Genomic DNA, 15,925 nt, shown 5'->3' with positions numbered 1-15,925 from the left:
ATAGCCTGGATTTAATCAGCAGGAATTGATCTTCAAACAAATCAAATTGAGGGACATTCTACAGAATAACTTGCCTATTAACGTCAAAGCCTTCAAGGTCGTGAAAGTAAAGGAAAGACTGGAAAATGGTTCTAGACTGAAGAAAACAAAAGAGACATGAAATTAAATGACAATGATTCTGGACTAGATCCTTTTTCCTAAAGATCATTGAACAGGGTCTAAAGATGAGTTGACAGTCATGTAGCAGTGTTACTTTCCTAACTATGATGGTTTAATTGTGGTTACGTAAGAGAATGTCTTCATTTGTCAGAAACACATCCCTCATTTTCATTTTTGTAGTTAGAATCTATACTTTAAGATATATTCTACTCTTTATTCAAGTCCGTTTATTCAGATCTCAGCATTAACTATCCTTTCCATCATTTTACATATTGAATTTTTTAGTTTATAAAAACCATGTCACTGGGTGCAGTGGCTTATGCCTGTAATCCCAGTACTTTGGGAGGCCGTGGCAGGCAGATTGCTTGAGCCCAGGAGTATGAGACCAGCCTGAGCAACATGGTAAAACTCGGTCTCTATTAAAAATGCAAAGAATTAGCCAGTCATGGTGGTGCATGCCTGTAGTCCCAGCTACTCAGGAGGCTGAGGTGGGAGGATCACTTGAGTCCAGGAAGTCAAGGCTACAGTGAGCTAAGATCACGCCACTGCACTCCAGCCTGGGTGACAGGACACTTTGTCTAAAAAAAAGAAAGAAAGAAAAAAATGTGTAAAAAAAATACTGGTAATCATTTTGAGATCTTCAGTTATTACTTAGTGATATGTTCCAAAACTGGAGCTGAGATTCCAAAGAGAATCCTGTAATTGAAATATTACCCTTTAATACTGGAGTTGCCCTAACTCTCTATAAAGCATTGACAACATTAGCATTTATTTTAAATAATAACAATATCCCTGGAAAAGCAGCAGCACCCAGAGTGACCACTAAGCCTTAGTGATAATAAATGGCATCTCACATCTGGATGAAACAGTTATCTCTAACGAAGCCTAGGATCAGATTTGTGGCATACCAACAGCACATGTGAAAGTCATTCTGGTGTGACATGTAGCCTCATTTCTGGTCCCATTTTATTTTCTCACTCTTATTTTTCTTTCTTTTTGTCACCCGTCTTTGGCTTATGTTATCCTTTATTTTGGGAATCCCTACCTTAATACGTCTTTAAACAAGTCAATGTAAATCAATTAATTTGAATCTAGTACAAGGATTAGATTTAGTGTGGTGATGGTAACCGGAGAGTCTAACTGTAGGGCAGGAGGTCTGTTAGGAACTGGGCCACACAGCTCATTACCACCTGAACTTTACCTCCTGTCCCATCAGTGGCAGCATTAGATTCTCACAAGAGTGTGAACCCTGTCGTGAATTATGCATGCGAGGGATCTAGGTTGTGTGCTTCTTAGGAGAATCTAATGTCTGATGAACTGAGGTGGGATAGTTTCATCCTGAAATACCCCTCTGCTCCCCACTATCCATGGAAAAATTATCTTCCATGAAACCGGTCCCTGGTGCCAAAAAGGCTGGGGACTGCTGCTGTAGGATACGCGCACATGTAACGATAGATCAGTAACAGTTTCTTCCCCTGTGTTAATTATTCTTCCCTATCACACTTTAAAATGAGATAGAACATCCTTGCAGTTTAGAAAAAAACCCATTCTGCAGTTGAATACTCTTTGGATTTCTCAAGCTTCTATGGATGCTAATTTTAAAGCTAAACATGTAAATAACCTTTGGGTTGGAATTAGAAAACCTATAGGCATAAAGCCTGTCCTGGAACGTTCCAAGTGTGTGAACTTGGGCAAATCAATCAGCCTCTTTGAGCCTCAGGCTCCTCATCCCACCCCCATCCTCACCTGGGAAAATACATCTGTCACCTAGACCTCTGGTGATCCCATGAAATATATGGGGAAGAACATTATAAACTAAAGTTCTTCACAAATTACAAAGAATTATATTAACTTATTTAACTTTACGGAAGTTGAATACATCTAATTAAATGTAGTTTTTGTAAGAGCTGTGCAGTGATGTTTAGGGAGATGTTTAAATATTTTGACTATATGGTTAAGATTTTTAACCTTAAGAGTTTAGAATTTTGTGTTTTTTTAATGATACAACAAATCATGATATTAAGAGTTATTATAGTAACAGTTCACAGCATAAATCATTTATTAATATCTCACAATCTAACTTGAAATATGTATAAACACTGCATAAATGAATACAAGGGCACTATATGAATTTTAGAAAGGGGACTCTTTTATACAAATAAATTTAGGTTTAATTCTGCCAGATAAAATTAACTTTCGATATGTCCAGCACACAATCAAAAGTATTCTGAAAAGTTGTATATAAATCAAATCATAGTTTAAATGACATTCACAAAATAACTGTAAATTCCCCAATTTTATCTTTTAAAATATGAATTTTTCATATATCATTTTCTTAAAATAAAGTACACTTTTAATTTTAGAGTGTAAATAAGAGTAATCTTTCAAAATGCGGTTTAAAAAATTAGTAAATGCTCATATTTGTTTATGATATTTAAGCAAAAATATGGGACATCCTTCCTCACCAAATATTTTTGTTTGGACTGTCAGTGTTTAAAAATTGCTAGACACAATTCCTATCTACTATAACTGGGGTCTTCAGTTACAGAATTGAAGGACTGATGCCATCTATTCTCTCCCCCAAATGACAAAGTTCTTCTTAGTTCAGTAGACATTCAAACTTATTCTGATGAAGTCCTTCACCAGTGCACACTGTCTCCAAATTAGAGTTGGCTGGTGAAGAAAGTTTATTTTAGTAGCTTTAAAAAAATATTTGCATTGGTGGTAGAGCAGCTTGACATAGATTCTGTGAGGTGTTGGTAAGGGAAATACCACCTGACATTCCAACTGAAATATATTGTGAATCATTTTCAACAAAAGAGCTTTTCTGTTGCAAAGGTGACTGTTTTTGAAACACCCAATGTAGAAACAATACTGAATTGATTTCAACTATATGAAACAAAAGGACAGTCATATTTAAGATTCCATCCTAAAATATTTATCTTTTCTATCGTGGTATTAAACCAATTGAGAGGGGTTTTTTTGTTTTTGTTTTTTAGATGGAGTCTTGCTCTGTCACCCAGGCTGGAGTGCAGCGGCACAATCTCAGCTCACTGCAACCTCCGCCTCCCGGGTTCAAGTGATTATCCCACCTCAGTCTCCCAAGTAGCTGGGATTACAGGAGCATGCCACTATGGCCGGCTAATTTTTGTATTTTTAGTAGAGATGGGGTTTCACCATGTTGGCCAGGCTGGTCTCGAACTCCTGACCTCAAGTGATCTGCCCGCCTTGGCCTCCCAAAGTGCTAGAATTACAGGTGTGAGCCATTGCGCCTGGTGGAGAGGGTATTGTTTCATTCTAGCAGGGGAAATAAAACTCCAGTTCACCTGTCTCTAGCGCTCTCAATAACAGAGAAATTAACTTGGTCCCCAGGTTCGTCTCTGCCTCTAATGGCATTATCTGACCTTTAAAATATTGTATCATTAAAATTTAGAGACAGTTAAGCAATGAAGCAGGGAAAGGGCAATACTACAGAAAATAGAAAATGAAGACTTAAAGCTTCAGAAGATGCTTTCCATGGAACTAAGCATAGCAATTTTTTTTTTGTTTTTGAGACGGAGTTTCGCTCTTGTCATCCAGGCTGGAGTGCAATGGAACATTTGGCTCACTGCAACCTCTGCCTCCTGGGTTCAAGCGATTCTCCTGCCTCAGCCTCCCAAGTAGCTGGAATTATAGGCGCTTGCCACCACACTCAGCTAATTTTTTGTATTTTTAATAGAGACAGGGTTTCGCCATGTTGGCCAAGCTGGTCTCGAACTCCTGATGTCAGGTGATCCTCCCACCTCAGCCTCCCGAAGTGCTAGGATTACAGGTGTGAGCCACCGCACCCGGCCTCTTGGGTATTTCTTACTGATACAATTACAAGAAAAAAAATTAACTTCAGTCCTTAAATAATGTTACAATTCAATTCTATTTTTAGTTTTTATTTTTCTATAAATGCTACATACAGATGTAAAAGATCTTTAAAATATTATTTTAAAATCCACCTACCTACTCTTAAATTTTCTTTTTTAAAAAAACCCATAGTAGTATTGATAAATAGGGGTCAAATAAATGCATACTATGCGGAACAGACAGAGATTTTCAATTTTTTTTTTTTAGTTTAATAAAGTTTGAAAATTTTCAAAGCTCCTGTACAATTCCATTAATATCAGGCTTGGCAAACTCTAATTCTGTTTGAAAAGGTGTTTTTTTAAAAGTAGTATATTTGAACAATGTCTAAGTATGTGGGGCGGGGAGAATCCATATCCAAATATCTTCATAAAGCAAGTTCTTAAAATTTGCAAAGCTATTAGGTTGGTGCAAAAGTAATCATGGTTTTTCTTTTGCACCAACTAGTATTTACCACTGAATACGCTGGCATTTAGATCACTTCCTTCTTTCAGCATGCTAGACAGTAAAGAGAATGGGCATGAGGCGGCAGGAAGAATGAAAGAGTGAAGATAATGGAGTTAGATCAGTGAGGGATATTTCTAAATTCCCCGCTTCTTTTCCTCTAGCAATTCTGGGAAACTTCTCAGCAGCTATCATATAAGGAAAGTATCTCGCTAGGAGAAGCAAAGAATCAGAAATAGCAGGGTGTGGGGAGAATGCAGGAAGTGGGCCGGGGTAGACAATGCTGGGGAAAGGAGGCCAAGCGGGGGGATACCTAGAATTGGACAGGACGTTTCCTCTGCTGTCTGGACCTTCTTTTTATAAGGTTGTTAGAATTAAATTTCATTTATACAGAGAACTGAAGTGATAGGTGGCCAGATGATAAAGTCCTTTTGTCTCTGATGAGGATTTATTCCCCTCGAAATTCTGATAAGGAATTCCCATGCTACAAATATTAATTTGCTCCTCTACCTATGCCTCTGAGAGTCACGAGACACCAAAGGCCAGTTTACTTATCTATATTAAGGGCTTTATGTGAAATGAAAGGTGATTTACTTAGCTGACCATTTCCCAAGCAGCCTTACTTAGACTCAATCTTAAAAATTATCTGGAGGGCTCACAATCGTGACCACCAGTAAGCGGCGAGGTCCACGTAAGGCTAACCCAGACTCTCCAACTGCTCTTGGAGTGAAAATGCCTTGGTTTAGGTTAGGGTGCCAGATCTGTATACCCCAGGGCTAAGCGAGAATCCGATTTACCCTCTCTTCACCGAGCAAAACAACCTGGACAGTCAAACTCAGTCACGTGAGGCAGACAGAGCTTAAACCAGAGGGCCAGGTGAACACTGCAGGGGCATGCGACAAGATCCACCTTCAACGTACTTCACAGCCAAGCCACGGTGACTAATGAAATAGGCCAAATCTGCCTGTGGAACACTGTCCTGAATGTTTAGCACAGAGAGACAGGAAGGTGGCAATGAGGTGCAGCAAACGCCAGAGGCTGGCCTGTAAAGGAAAGTGTGTGGCTCAAGTAGTGTTGCTGGAAAAGGAGTGGTGGCAGAGCATGTCGTAGTGATTGTACCCTTCAAATAATAACCTCCATACACAATTGAGTCGGTAGAATTTGTTAATGTAAGAAAAATTTGGGGAGATTCATATATTTGTAATGGGCCCAAAATATTGGACTAGAGATAAGAATACACTGAAACAACAATATACACAGACTCACAAGGTTACATGGACACATTATTTTTCATTTTAGCTTCTTACATCTTCCTTTCCTGATGCCACAGCAGCACATGGATTAGAAGGTTCTAGTAGATTCCAGCAATAAAATTCTATATGCTACTCAGAAAATATATGGCTAGCGAGATAGCATCCCTGTTCTCTCCTACGCAGTTTACGTATTCATGAACAGTGAAACCTTTAGAAGCAAACAGATATCAGATACCAATGATCATACCAAGAAATGATACAGGAGACTTTCACAGACTTGATTCTAAACCTAATCCTAACTGATGATAGGGTGGTTTTCATCACCTCCATTCACATCCTCACACGTCCAAAATAGGCCAGCTCAGCTGCGTCACAGTCTACCGTGGGGATATGTCCAGGGGAGTCCATGGAAATAAGTGGCTGGAGGCCTTGAGTCTGGGCACCATCGTCTCTTGGGACTGTGTCCCTGTGGAGAAGGCCCTTCCATCATCAGGCTTAGCTGGAAACTCATTCACTTGGAGGGGAGAAGGCCGGCGTGGCTCGTCAGAACTGGAGGAGGAGGTTGTGAAGAAGCCTTTTTCCTCTCAGTGAGTGTGTTACACAGCATTCAAGTGGATGCCCCCACAAGGAATTTCTGTTGGTGTTTCTGGGGTAATACTTTTAATAATACGCTATTGGGAAGAAAATACAATGTTATAATCATCCTTGTAATTTTTAAAACTTGCAAAAATAGTCAACATGAATATTAAAACAAAGCTTAAATAACACTTTAATAACATCTAAGAGCAAGTTGGAATAGTCTCATTGACATTCCTTAGGAAAAGATTTCCCGATTTATTTATTCTCAAATATGAATTAAAATGGTATATTCAGAAACTATACACATCTGTAAACTAAGAAAATCATTGTAACACTAATGGAAGAAAATGATGAGCCTTCAATAGAATCTCTGCTGGCCAATAACATGCTTTTGAAGGACTTGGGAAAGGGTACCCTTTTCTCTGGACAGAGGAGACTTCTGCAGCCACACAGGGCTTGGGGAGCAGAGTAATTGCTGGGTTTTGGCCCCTATCCCCTCACCCAGGCTCCTTGTCCCCTGCAGACACACTGCAGCCATACTGCCCAGTGCTATCAGCCACTGTAACAGCCAGGATGTTACTAATTTAATGAATTCACCTGTAAAGCAATACTGGTTAGTTCATACAAGAGTGTAAATTATCACATAGTTAAATTGTAAAAGACGCGATTATTGAAATCATCACTTCTAATGCAACATTTTGTTGATGTAGTACTCATCACAGAGAAGTGGCGGAGAAGGTCTACTATAGAAACAGCTGAGGTACACAGAAGCTTTAAGATGGATCTGAAATATACTTGGGCTTAGGTATGAAATATACAACCGGCCTTGTAAAACTCAGCATCAGAGTGGCAAAAAGCAGCTCAGGGATATGGAGAGAAAAAAAAACAGCCGCACTGCAGAGGCTTCGAAAAATCTTTATTAAGTTGCTTAATAAAATCTTTGTTGGCCAAAAGTCTGTGTGTATCATAAGCAGACAATTTGGATCTGAAAGCATCCTTTCATTTACTGATCTTTAGGCGAAGTTCTGCTCCTGTCATTTTTATTTTGGACTGAAAACGTCTGGAGTTGCCTTCAAGCTTTTCTATTTTCTCATTCTGGGAGTTTGTTCTTTAAGGAATAGGGCCTGTAGAATTCAAAAAGTTCCAGTCCTACAGTTAATGAAATGCACTATAGGGCAAAATGCACAAAATTGCACATTTTGTGCTCCTCATGACCTTAGTATCTGTGAACTGAACTCTCACACTAGAAATCCGTTTAAAAAGGAGTCATTGCAGGGCTCATCAGCTACCAGAGCATGCTGAGTCATGGAAAGCAACCTGTCAGAAACCACACATTCCCACAGATTAACATGTGAACTATACCTGATTAAACAGAATTATGGCTTGTTAGTTGAGAACTAGACAGAGATCACTATAATGAGTCCTTTTTTTTTTTTTTTTAAGAGTCAGGGTCTTGCTCTGTTGCCCAGGCTGGAGTGCAGTGGCACAATCATGCCTCACTGCAGTCTTGAATCCCTGGGCTCGAGGGATCCTCCTGCCTCAGCCTCCCAAGTAGCTGGAACTACAGGTGCATGGTACAATGCTCGACTATTAGAACTTGTCTTAGGCCGGGCGCGGTGGCTCACGCTTGTAATCCCAGCACTTTGGGAGGCCGAGGCGGGCGGATCACGAGGTCAGGAGATCGAGACCACGGTGAAACCCCGTCTCTACTAAAAATACAAAAAATTAGCCAGGCGTGGTGGCGGGCACCTGTAGTCCCAGCTACCCGGAGAGGCTGAGGCAGGAGAATGGCGTGAACCCGGGAGGCGGAGCTTGCAGTGAGCCGAGATCGCGCCACTGCACTCCAGCCTGGGTGACAGAGCGAGACTCTGTCTCAAAAAAAAAAAAAAAAAGAACTTGTCTTAAGTGGAGCTATCACCATAGCTCAGAGAGAGAAGAGATCACCGAGGTGTTTGGTGGGGCAAGGCCCGCAATGAACAACCTCATGAAGTCAAACACTTGCTTTTTGTGCCCTAACCTACCCACATGGGCTGCCGCCCTGTTGGTGACTGACCACCCAGGATGCCAGGCCCACGTCTGTTTTCCGTGCTTTGCCAGCATTCTAGTTGCCAGGCTACTGTTGCTCTCAAAATTTGCCAGGCCCTGGCCTTCTGCAAGATGATAACATGTTAATCTAAGAAATGGATTCCTCTTGATATCTTCATAAACGTGTACTCATTAGGAACCATTTTCCAGTATCTTTGGATGGATTATTAGTAGTTTCTGCAAAAATGACCTAAGCCAGTGGATGACTCCAACCGCAAGACTTCCAGACTGTGGGTGTGTGTGGTACCCTTCAAATTACACCAGTAAGCGGTGGCTCACTCCACAAACTCCAACCTTGCATATGGCCAGGGCCCAAAAGGATTTCATATGAGGCTTCCCTCCCTCACACACAGAAAGTTACAGACTAGCAAGTGTGGTATTCATAAAGAATTGTGAAGAATTCTAGACCTTTGGCAAAAAAACACAGCATGCTTTATTCTTCTCAGAGATTAAACATGCACATGGGCATATTAAAGTTTTTTTGAGAAGTCCTGAGGTAAACAAACCTGTTTATTTATTTATTTAATTTTTTTGAGACAGAGTCTCGCTCTGTTGCCCAGGATCTCAGCTCACTGCAATCTGTGCCTCCCAGGCTCAAGCAATTTCCATGCCTCGGCCTCCCGAGTAGCTGGAACTACAGGTGCCCCCGCCACCACACCCGGCTAATTTTTGCACTTTTAGTAGAGACGGGGGTTTCACCGTGTTGGCCAGGCTAGTCTCGAACTCCTGACCTCAGGTGATCTGTCCACCTCGGCCTGCCAAAGTGCTGGGATTACAGGTGTGACCCACTGTGCCCAGCCAAGAAACCTGTTTAACTTGCCTTAGTCCTGCAGTCTCCAAAAATTACCTGACTACGTAAACTTTTTCTCCAGCAGTAATACCTGTGACAGCCCCTGGAACACACTTTGGGAAATGTTAATATAGTCAAATGAGCACATTTGAAAGGGAGGAAACCGAGGCCCAGATAAGATGAGTATCTGCCAGAGCCGACTAGGGCCTTTTCCATGGTCCTCACCGACAGGGGTGTATCACACTGCTTCCGGGTAACCCGCTGCTCCCTGTCTGGTGGCCCCTCGTGAAGATGCCCTGCCTACAATTAGTCTTACCTCTATTGCTAACAGACCTGAGCTCTGTGACACACTTTTGGGTGGCATTCCCTTGTGACTAACTGGGGGAATTTGTGAGAAAGATGGCCAGGATCTGAGGTGTAGCCTGTGACTGAAGAATGACATTTATTAACCTAACACAGTTCCCACCTCCAACCTTGGCCTCTGCATTTGAAGCAACAGAGCTCATGGATCATCACAACTGCCAAGACGGACGACTGGAAGGAATGCGTTCAATGACTCTGGGTAGGAGAGTGTGCAGGAAGCAGCACGGGACCCAAGGCTCTTTAGGGGGAGTGCGGTCATGAGAGGGCTGGTTTGGCTGTAGGAAATTCGTAACTACAGAGCTCAGAGTTCTGTTCACCCAGAATTCAGTCTTCCTGTTTCAAAAAAGAAATGAAACCAGTTGTTCTCAGAAAGGGCTGGTATTTGGCTGGGTGCAGTGGCTCATGCCGGCAACCCCAGCACTTTGGGAAGCCGAGGCAGGAGGATTGAGCTCAGGAGTTTGAGACCAGCCTGGGCAACATAGTGAGACCTTGTTTCTATTAAAAATTTAAAAATTTAGCCAGGTGCCTGTAGTCCCAGCTACTCAGGAGGCTGAAGTGAAAGGATCGCCTGAGCCCAGAAGTTTGAGGCTACAGTGAGCCATGATCACACCACTGCACTCCAGCCTGGGGTACAGAGTGAGACCTTGTCTGAAAAAAAGAAAGTGCTGATGTGTAATTGCCTATGATCTCTTGCTTCTCATTTCTTATGAAATGTCTTAGGATGACTACTGTGATGGTCTCATGTCTAAATTTTGCTGTAAGATCTCAAATTAGCCCACCTCCATTCTCAGGCTATTATAGATTATGCTGAGTAGCTGGGACTACAGGCACGTGCCACCATGCCCGGCTACTTTTTGTAATTTTAGTGGAGACAGGGTTTCACCATGTTGGCCAGGCTGGTCTTGAACTCCTGACCTCAAGTGATCTGCCTGCCTTGGCCTCCTAAAATGCTGAGATTACAGGCATGAGCCACCGTGCCCAGCCGGAAATAAGGAAACTTCGAGCAGGATTATTCCCCACCTCAGTGTCCTTGTCTGGTAATAATGCCTGCCCATTTACCTCCCAAGGTACTTTGATAACAGAATAGGATAATCGACATGCAGATGCTTTGAAAATGGCATTCATACAAACTGTAAGGTACGGGTATTAACGTTTCTACAGCACATTCATTACTGAAATGAATCTTGCCATCCTGGCAAAACATTTTTACTCCAATGGCTTGAGCTAAAATCATGCTATTGTTAGAAAGCTAACAATTTTGATCTAAAACTATGATACTGTTGCAACATCCTTATTTTGTGATGATTTTCAAAATAGTACTTGTCACATTGCTGTTAGAAAAGTGACCATGGACATTTCCCACCATAATCGCCACTGAAAATTTGCATATTGCTCCAGACATCACAGATCTGATGTCCATGCCCAGTGGCAAGCAGGAGGCAGGGTAGTTGTCTGATAAGTTTGAAAACCTATGCACAGCCCAAGCTGAAGGCTCTGGTGCACCCAAATGATCAGCTCACTCTTTTGCCATTTGAGGCTTTGGGAGATGCCTTAAGATAACAGTGACAGCCATTAGAGGTCTTCGCCATGGCGCAGGTACATACATATATAGGGTTGCGTGCCTCCTGGTGAATCTCATTTTGAATAGAGCATAACAAGATAATCCTTTTCTCCCAAAACAATTAGTAGTCTGAACACACACATATACACACTAACTAGCACGTACCTCCTTAAATGTCCCTGGAGTGATGATCAACCGATAAGCTATATATGTGGGGATGCAAATGAAAGATGAGGTTCCTATGCAGTAACCCAAGATGATACTCCAGTAGGGATAATTATATTGGAAAAGTCGTAGTTGTGGCGGGCTCATCAGAAAACTGCAAATGATGAACTAAAACAGAAATTCCAAGAAACATTAAAAACCTTAACAATATCCACTCAGATAGAGACGTTTCCGATACCACAAACACCAAATGCTAAAGCTACTTTCAGGAAATTCCCAAGATGTGATATATCCTGGATTGAACTCTGACACACAGAATAACCAACTTCTGTACCCAAGCTGCAAGACTACACCAGCCAGGTGCCGTCCCTGATTTTCCTCCCCAGCCTTCACTTCCTATAGGGGAATGTTGCAGCAGCCCTACAGCTGCCCCTACAGTCGGGGCTGAAGCCTGCAGCTCCCGCTTCAGCACAGGCCTCTGCCCAGGCGAAGAGACTGGCAACATTGAGAGCGATTTGGGCCTTGTCTTGCCAGAAGGCAGAGGAATAAACTGGGTGATGTCTCCGCAGCCCCCGCCAGGCCCCAGGCTTCATATTTCTCTGGTTTGTTTTCATTGCCTTGCGTTTCTGGCTGTGGTTGTTTTTGGTCAGACGGAAGGTGCCCGACATCCAGGAAAGATAAGAAGGTTCTCAAGACCCAGAGAGGACTCAGGCTCCTGGTGGTGTGCCCTTCTCCCATTTTCCTGAGCTCTCTGCCTTCTGCATTAAGCTGCATCGCCTGGAGTTTCAACAAGGATGGCTCTGCCACTGGGCATCTCGACAATGAATGACTGCCTGCCACAGGTCCTCATCATGAAGGGAATTACGGAAGGAAAAAAAGCAGCTTAAACACCTTTCACTCAAACACTCTGTGAGAATTTTGACCAAGAAAAATTCCACAGTGTGCTCCCAACATCCAGTTTATGAGTTTTCTTATTTCAATTTGGTTTCCAGATTTTGCCTAGTAACCACTGTGCTGAAATTGTTATTGCTCTTGATTTAATTTTATTTTATTATTTCATAGTCATAAAGAAGACAGTAATGTGAATTATTTGTGTGGTTAAACATCTATTTATATCTGTTTTTTCTTTGTCTGCAGGTAATAAAATGGGAAATTGCTAAACACGCATCCGTCTTCTGAGCGGTGCTATCTTAAGTCTAGGAGGAAGCCTTCAAAACAGGAGCCTGGTCAATTGCAAACCTTCCTCCTAACCCAGGCTCCTCATCCCCAGAGGCAGCTATGAAGAAAGATGGTTTGGGAACAGGGAAAGAGGATCTGGTTAGGAGCCATCCCGGCCGCTTGTGTCTTAATGTCAGGTGTGTGAACTCCCACTCAGTCATCGGGGGGCTCAACCTCCGGTTGGGACAAGTGCTACTTCAGAAACCCCCTCACACATCCTGGCCTCTACTCATACACAGTACTTTCTTTTTTTTAACTTGGCTGCAGTGAAAAAGAATATTTTTAGTAAGCTGCTTGTTGCTTACCTAAAGCAGCCTTAAGAAGCCCAGGGCAGGGGATCTGTTAAGTAAACGTAGAAGTGGAAGATAGATTTGCCTCTCTCAGGCACTAGGGCACTTGGCTGTAGAGGGGTGAGTATGGCAAACATCATGGGAATTAGGAGTAGTGCGCCCACATCCAAAGCTGCACGTGGATTTTCCTGGGCAAAGAAACTCAGTGACTGTGCACCAAGAGTTTACCCAGTCTGACAGCAAGAAATTGACAGAAACGAACAGACCCAAGCTCCAGGGCACGTGGAGGCACTCACCTCAGGCACAACATTTAAGCAGGAGCCAAAATCAAAATGAATAATATTTTATTACAATTTTTTAAAAGACAGGATCCAACAGGGCCAGATTAGGGTAAAGCGAGTGAAGTAAGACGTACAAGCACAGGGCTGACTCCTGTGTTTATTGAAAATGTTGATATTTTGTTAATCATGGATCTTTTTGAATTAATTTTTATTTTTAAAAAATATTGTGTGAAAATAATATTTATCCTGAGTCCTGAGCTCTTTGGTGCCTTCTTAAATTTTATACCCACAGTGAATGTTTCACTTGCCTTCAAGTCTCCCCTAGACATCATTACCTCACTGTGTGGGGAATAAATATGGAAGTAAACAAACAAACAAACAAACATCTTTCTGCCCTCAAGGAATTAATCCAATGACTCTTCTTCCTTTGAAAAACAAATAAAAATATTTAAGTAGATTATTGAGAAGTACTGGTAATAATATAAATTAATAACCCATTTATGTCAGGGCTTCTGCTTCTGGTAGGATGGGCTAGGCGATTTCCAACAACCCTCTCACTGAAAACAACTAAAACTTCTGGATTTAAAAACACATGCACTTTAAATGTGCCTAAATGCATCAGCAAGTGGATAAGGTCATAAGGAGCTCTGAGGCCAACATCTCAGGAGCCCAGAGCTTGCACCAGAGTCACTGCAGCCTGGGAACATGTGCTGCTTGGTGCAAACACTGGCTTTGATTTTGGAAACCTCCAGGGTCCGGGGGAAAGGAAGTCAAAGAGGAATTCTGGGGTACAGAGAGACACATGCAGTGTCACAGAAGCAAGAACAAGCATGTTGTCCATCATAGATAAGTTAACGTCAAGATGTGTGGGTACAAAAGAAGTACAAAAAATAAAGGGCTACCCCAAGAAAGTCAGCACACAGAATACAAAAAGGGTTGTTTTCGTGTTTGTTTTTTTTGTTTGTTTTTTTAGACTGAGTCTTGTTCACGTCCTGCTAATTTTTGTATTTTTAGTAAAGACAGGGTTTTGCCATGTTGCCCAGGCTGGTCTTGAGCTCCTGACCTCAAGGGATCCACCTGCCTCGGCCTCCCAAAATGCTGGGATTACAGGTGTGAACCACTGCACCCAGCTGTTTTGAAAGGGGACACAGAACAGCTGGATGCCAAAGAGATGTCCTAAAACAAAATGGGATAGCCCATATACTCCTAATAAGCTGCAGGTGGACTGAAGGAACAATCTAACAACATTTCTGGCTCTAAAAGATAAAAAAGCAAAAACAAAAACAAAGTTACAGATAAATGAAAGAACTGAAGAATAGTGCCTGCTGGCGTGCATGACATCAGTTTACCCAAGGCTACCTCAGCACACACTTGGGAGGCCAGCAGGCTGTCATCCATCTTGGACAGGGGCATGTGAACCAAGGACACATGTGAACACATCTCAACACGTGGACAACCCTTGGGACTCAACTTTCTCACCCAGGTCCTTTGGTAATAAATGGATTCTACTTCTGACGTGGATTTTTGCTTAGAGAGCTTTGTATCATCTTCAAGAAGATGCATACAAAATTGTAAACACAAAAGTACTAGTACCCCACCCAGGGCCCCCATGAAGAGCATAGCAGATCCTTCCCTGGTCTTGAACAGTTCTTTTGGTTATGTGACTTTGGACCCTTCACTTTACATTGCTAAGCCTCAATCTCCTTTTTTCTTTTCTTTTCTTTTTTGTTTTTTGAGACAGAGTCTTGCTCTATCGCCCAGGCTGGAGTGCAATGGTGCGATCTCAGCTCACTGCAACCTCCGCCTCCCAGGTTCAAGCAATTCTCCTGCCTCAGCCTCCCGAGTAGCACCCAGTACCACGCCCAGCTAATTTTTGTATTTTTAGTAGAGACGGGGTTTCACCATGTTGGCCAGGCTGGTCTTGAACTCCTGACCTCAGGTGATCCGCCCACCTCAGCCTCCCAAAGTGCTGGGATAACAGGCATGAGCCACTGCACCCAGCCTCAATCTCCTGAAATGTAAAATGGGAGTGCCAGGACTATAACCACTTCATAGAACTATTGTGAGGATGTGTAGAACAGTGAGTGTAAGTTGAGCCTGAAGTCTGGCCTGGCATTTAGTGCTCCATAAATGTTATGCGCTACTATCACTGCCAGAGTGACTGAAGCCCAGACTACTCCATGGTGTTAGGAGTCAGAAGGGTGCGGAACCATGGTGGGCATAGTGGCTGGGACGGGGCACAAGAGGGGCTTCTGAAGTGCTGGTCATGTTTTTGTCTCCTGGTATGGTTTTGGCTACATAGTTGTGCTCCATTTATAACATTTCTTTGAGATGTACACTTACGAGCTGTATATTAATACTTTTCTGTATATGTTATTCTTCAATACTATTTATTTATTTTCTGAAATAGAGTCTCGCTTTGTCACCCAGGCTGGAGTGCCGTGGTGAGAGTTCAGCTCACTGCAACCTCCGCCTCCTGGGTTCAAGCGATTCTCCTGCCTCAGCCTCCTGAGTAGCTGGGATTACAGGTGCCCATCACCACACCCGGCTAATTTTTGTATTTTTTTAAGTAGAGACGGGGTTTTGCCATGTTGGCCGCCTGCCTCAGACTCCCAAAGTGTTGGGATTACAAGGATGAGCCACCGTGCCCAGCCGTTACAACTCATTTTTTATGTGTCTGGGAGCAAGTCTTTCGCCAGGGCAAGGAGGAGAAGGGAAATGGCAACTCACCAGGAGAAACAGAGGGCTGATGGCCACCCAGCAGATCCTCCAGAACCACCCTGGGCTGAAGCCAAGCATTTCCTTCACGTCCCTGCAGAACTGAGTGATGCCTGGAACCGCCCAAG

The 15,925-nt window shown here is 42.7% G+C and overlaps 1 protein-coding gene across 1 annotated transcript in view; it reads right to left on the bottom strand.

The window, feature by feature from the left end:
- Positions 1-793: 793 nt before the first annotated feature.
- The window catches only part of SLC6A4 (solute carrier family 6 member 4), a 30,228-nt gene continuing 15,096 nt past the window's right edge, over positions 794-15,925 (bottom strand). Inside the window, exons 12-14 of the mRNA XM_030799808.1 lie at positions 15,810-15,910; positions 11,291-11,458; positions 794-6,418 (exon numbers count right to left, since the gene is read on the bottom strand). Of these exons, the coding sequence (XP_030655668.1) occupies positions 6,344-6,418; positions 11,291-11,458; positions 15,810-15,910 (344 nt within the window). The 3' untranslated portion in view covers positions 794-6,343. The remainder of the gene's footprint in view (positions 6,419-11,290; positions 11,459-15,809; positions 15,911-15,925) is intronic.

This window comes from Nomascus leucogenys, chromosome 19, assembly GCF_006542625.1.
Source record: "Nomascus leucogenys isolate Asia chromosome 19, Asia_NLE_v1, whole genome shotgun sequence".
Lineage (NCBI taxonomy): Eukaryota > Metazoa > Chordata > Mammalia > Primates > Hylobatidae > Nomascus > Nomascus leucogenys.
Note: the sequence above shows the minus strand (reverse complement) of the source record. Positions and strands in the feature narration are given on the sequence as shown.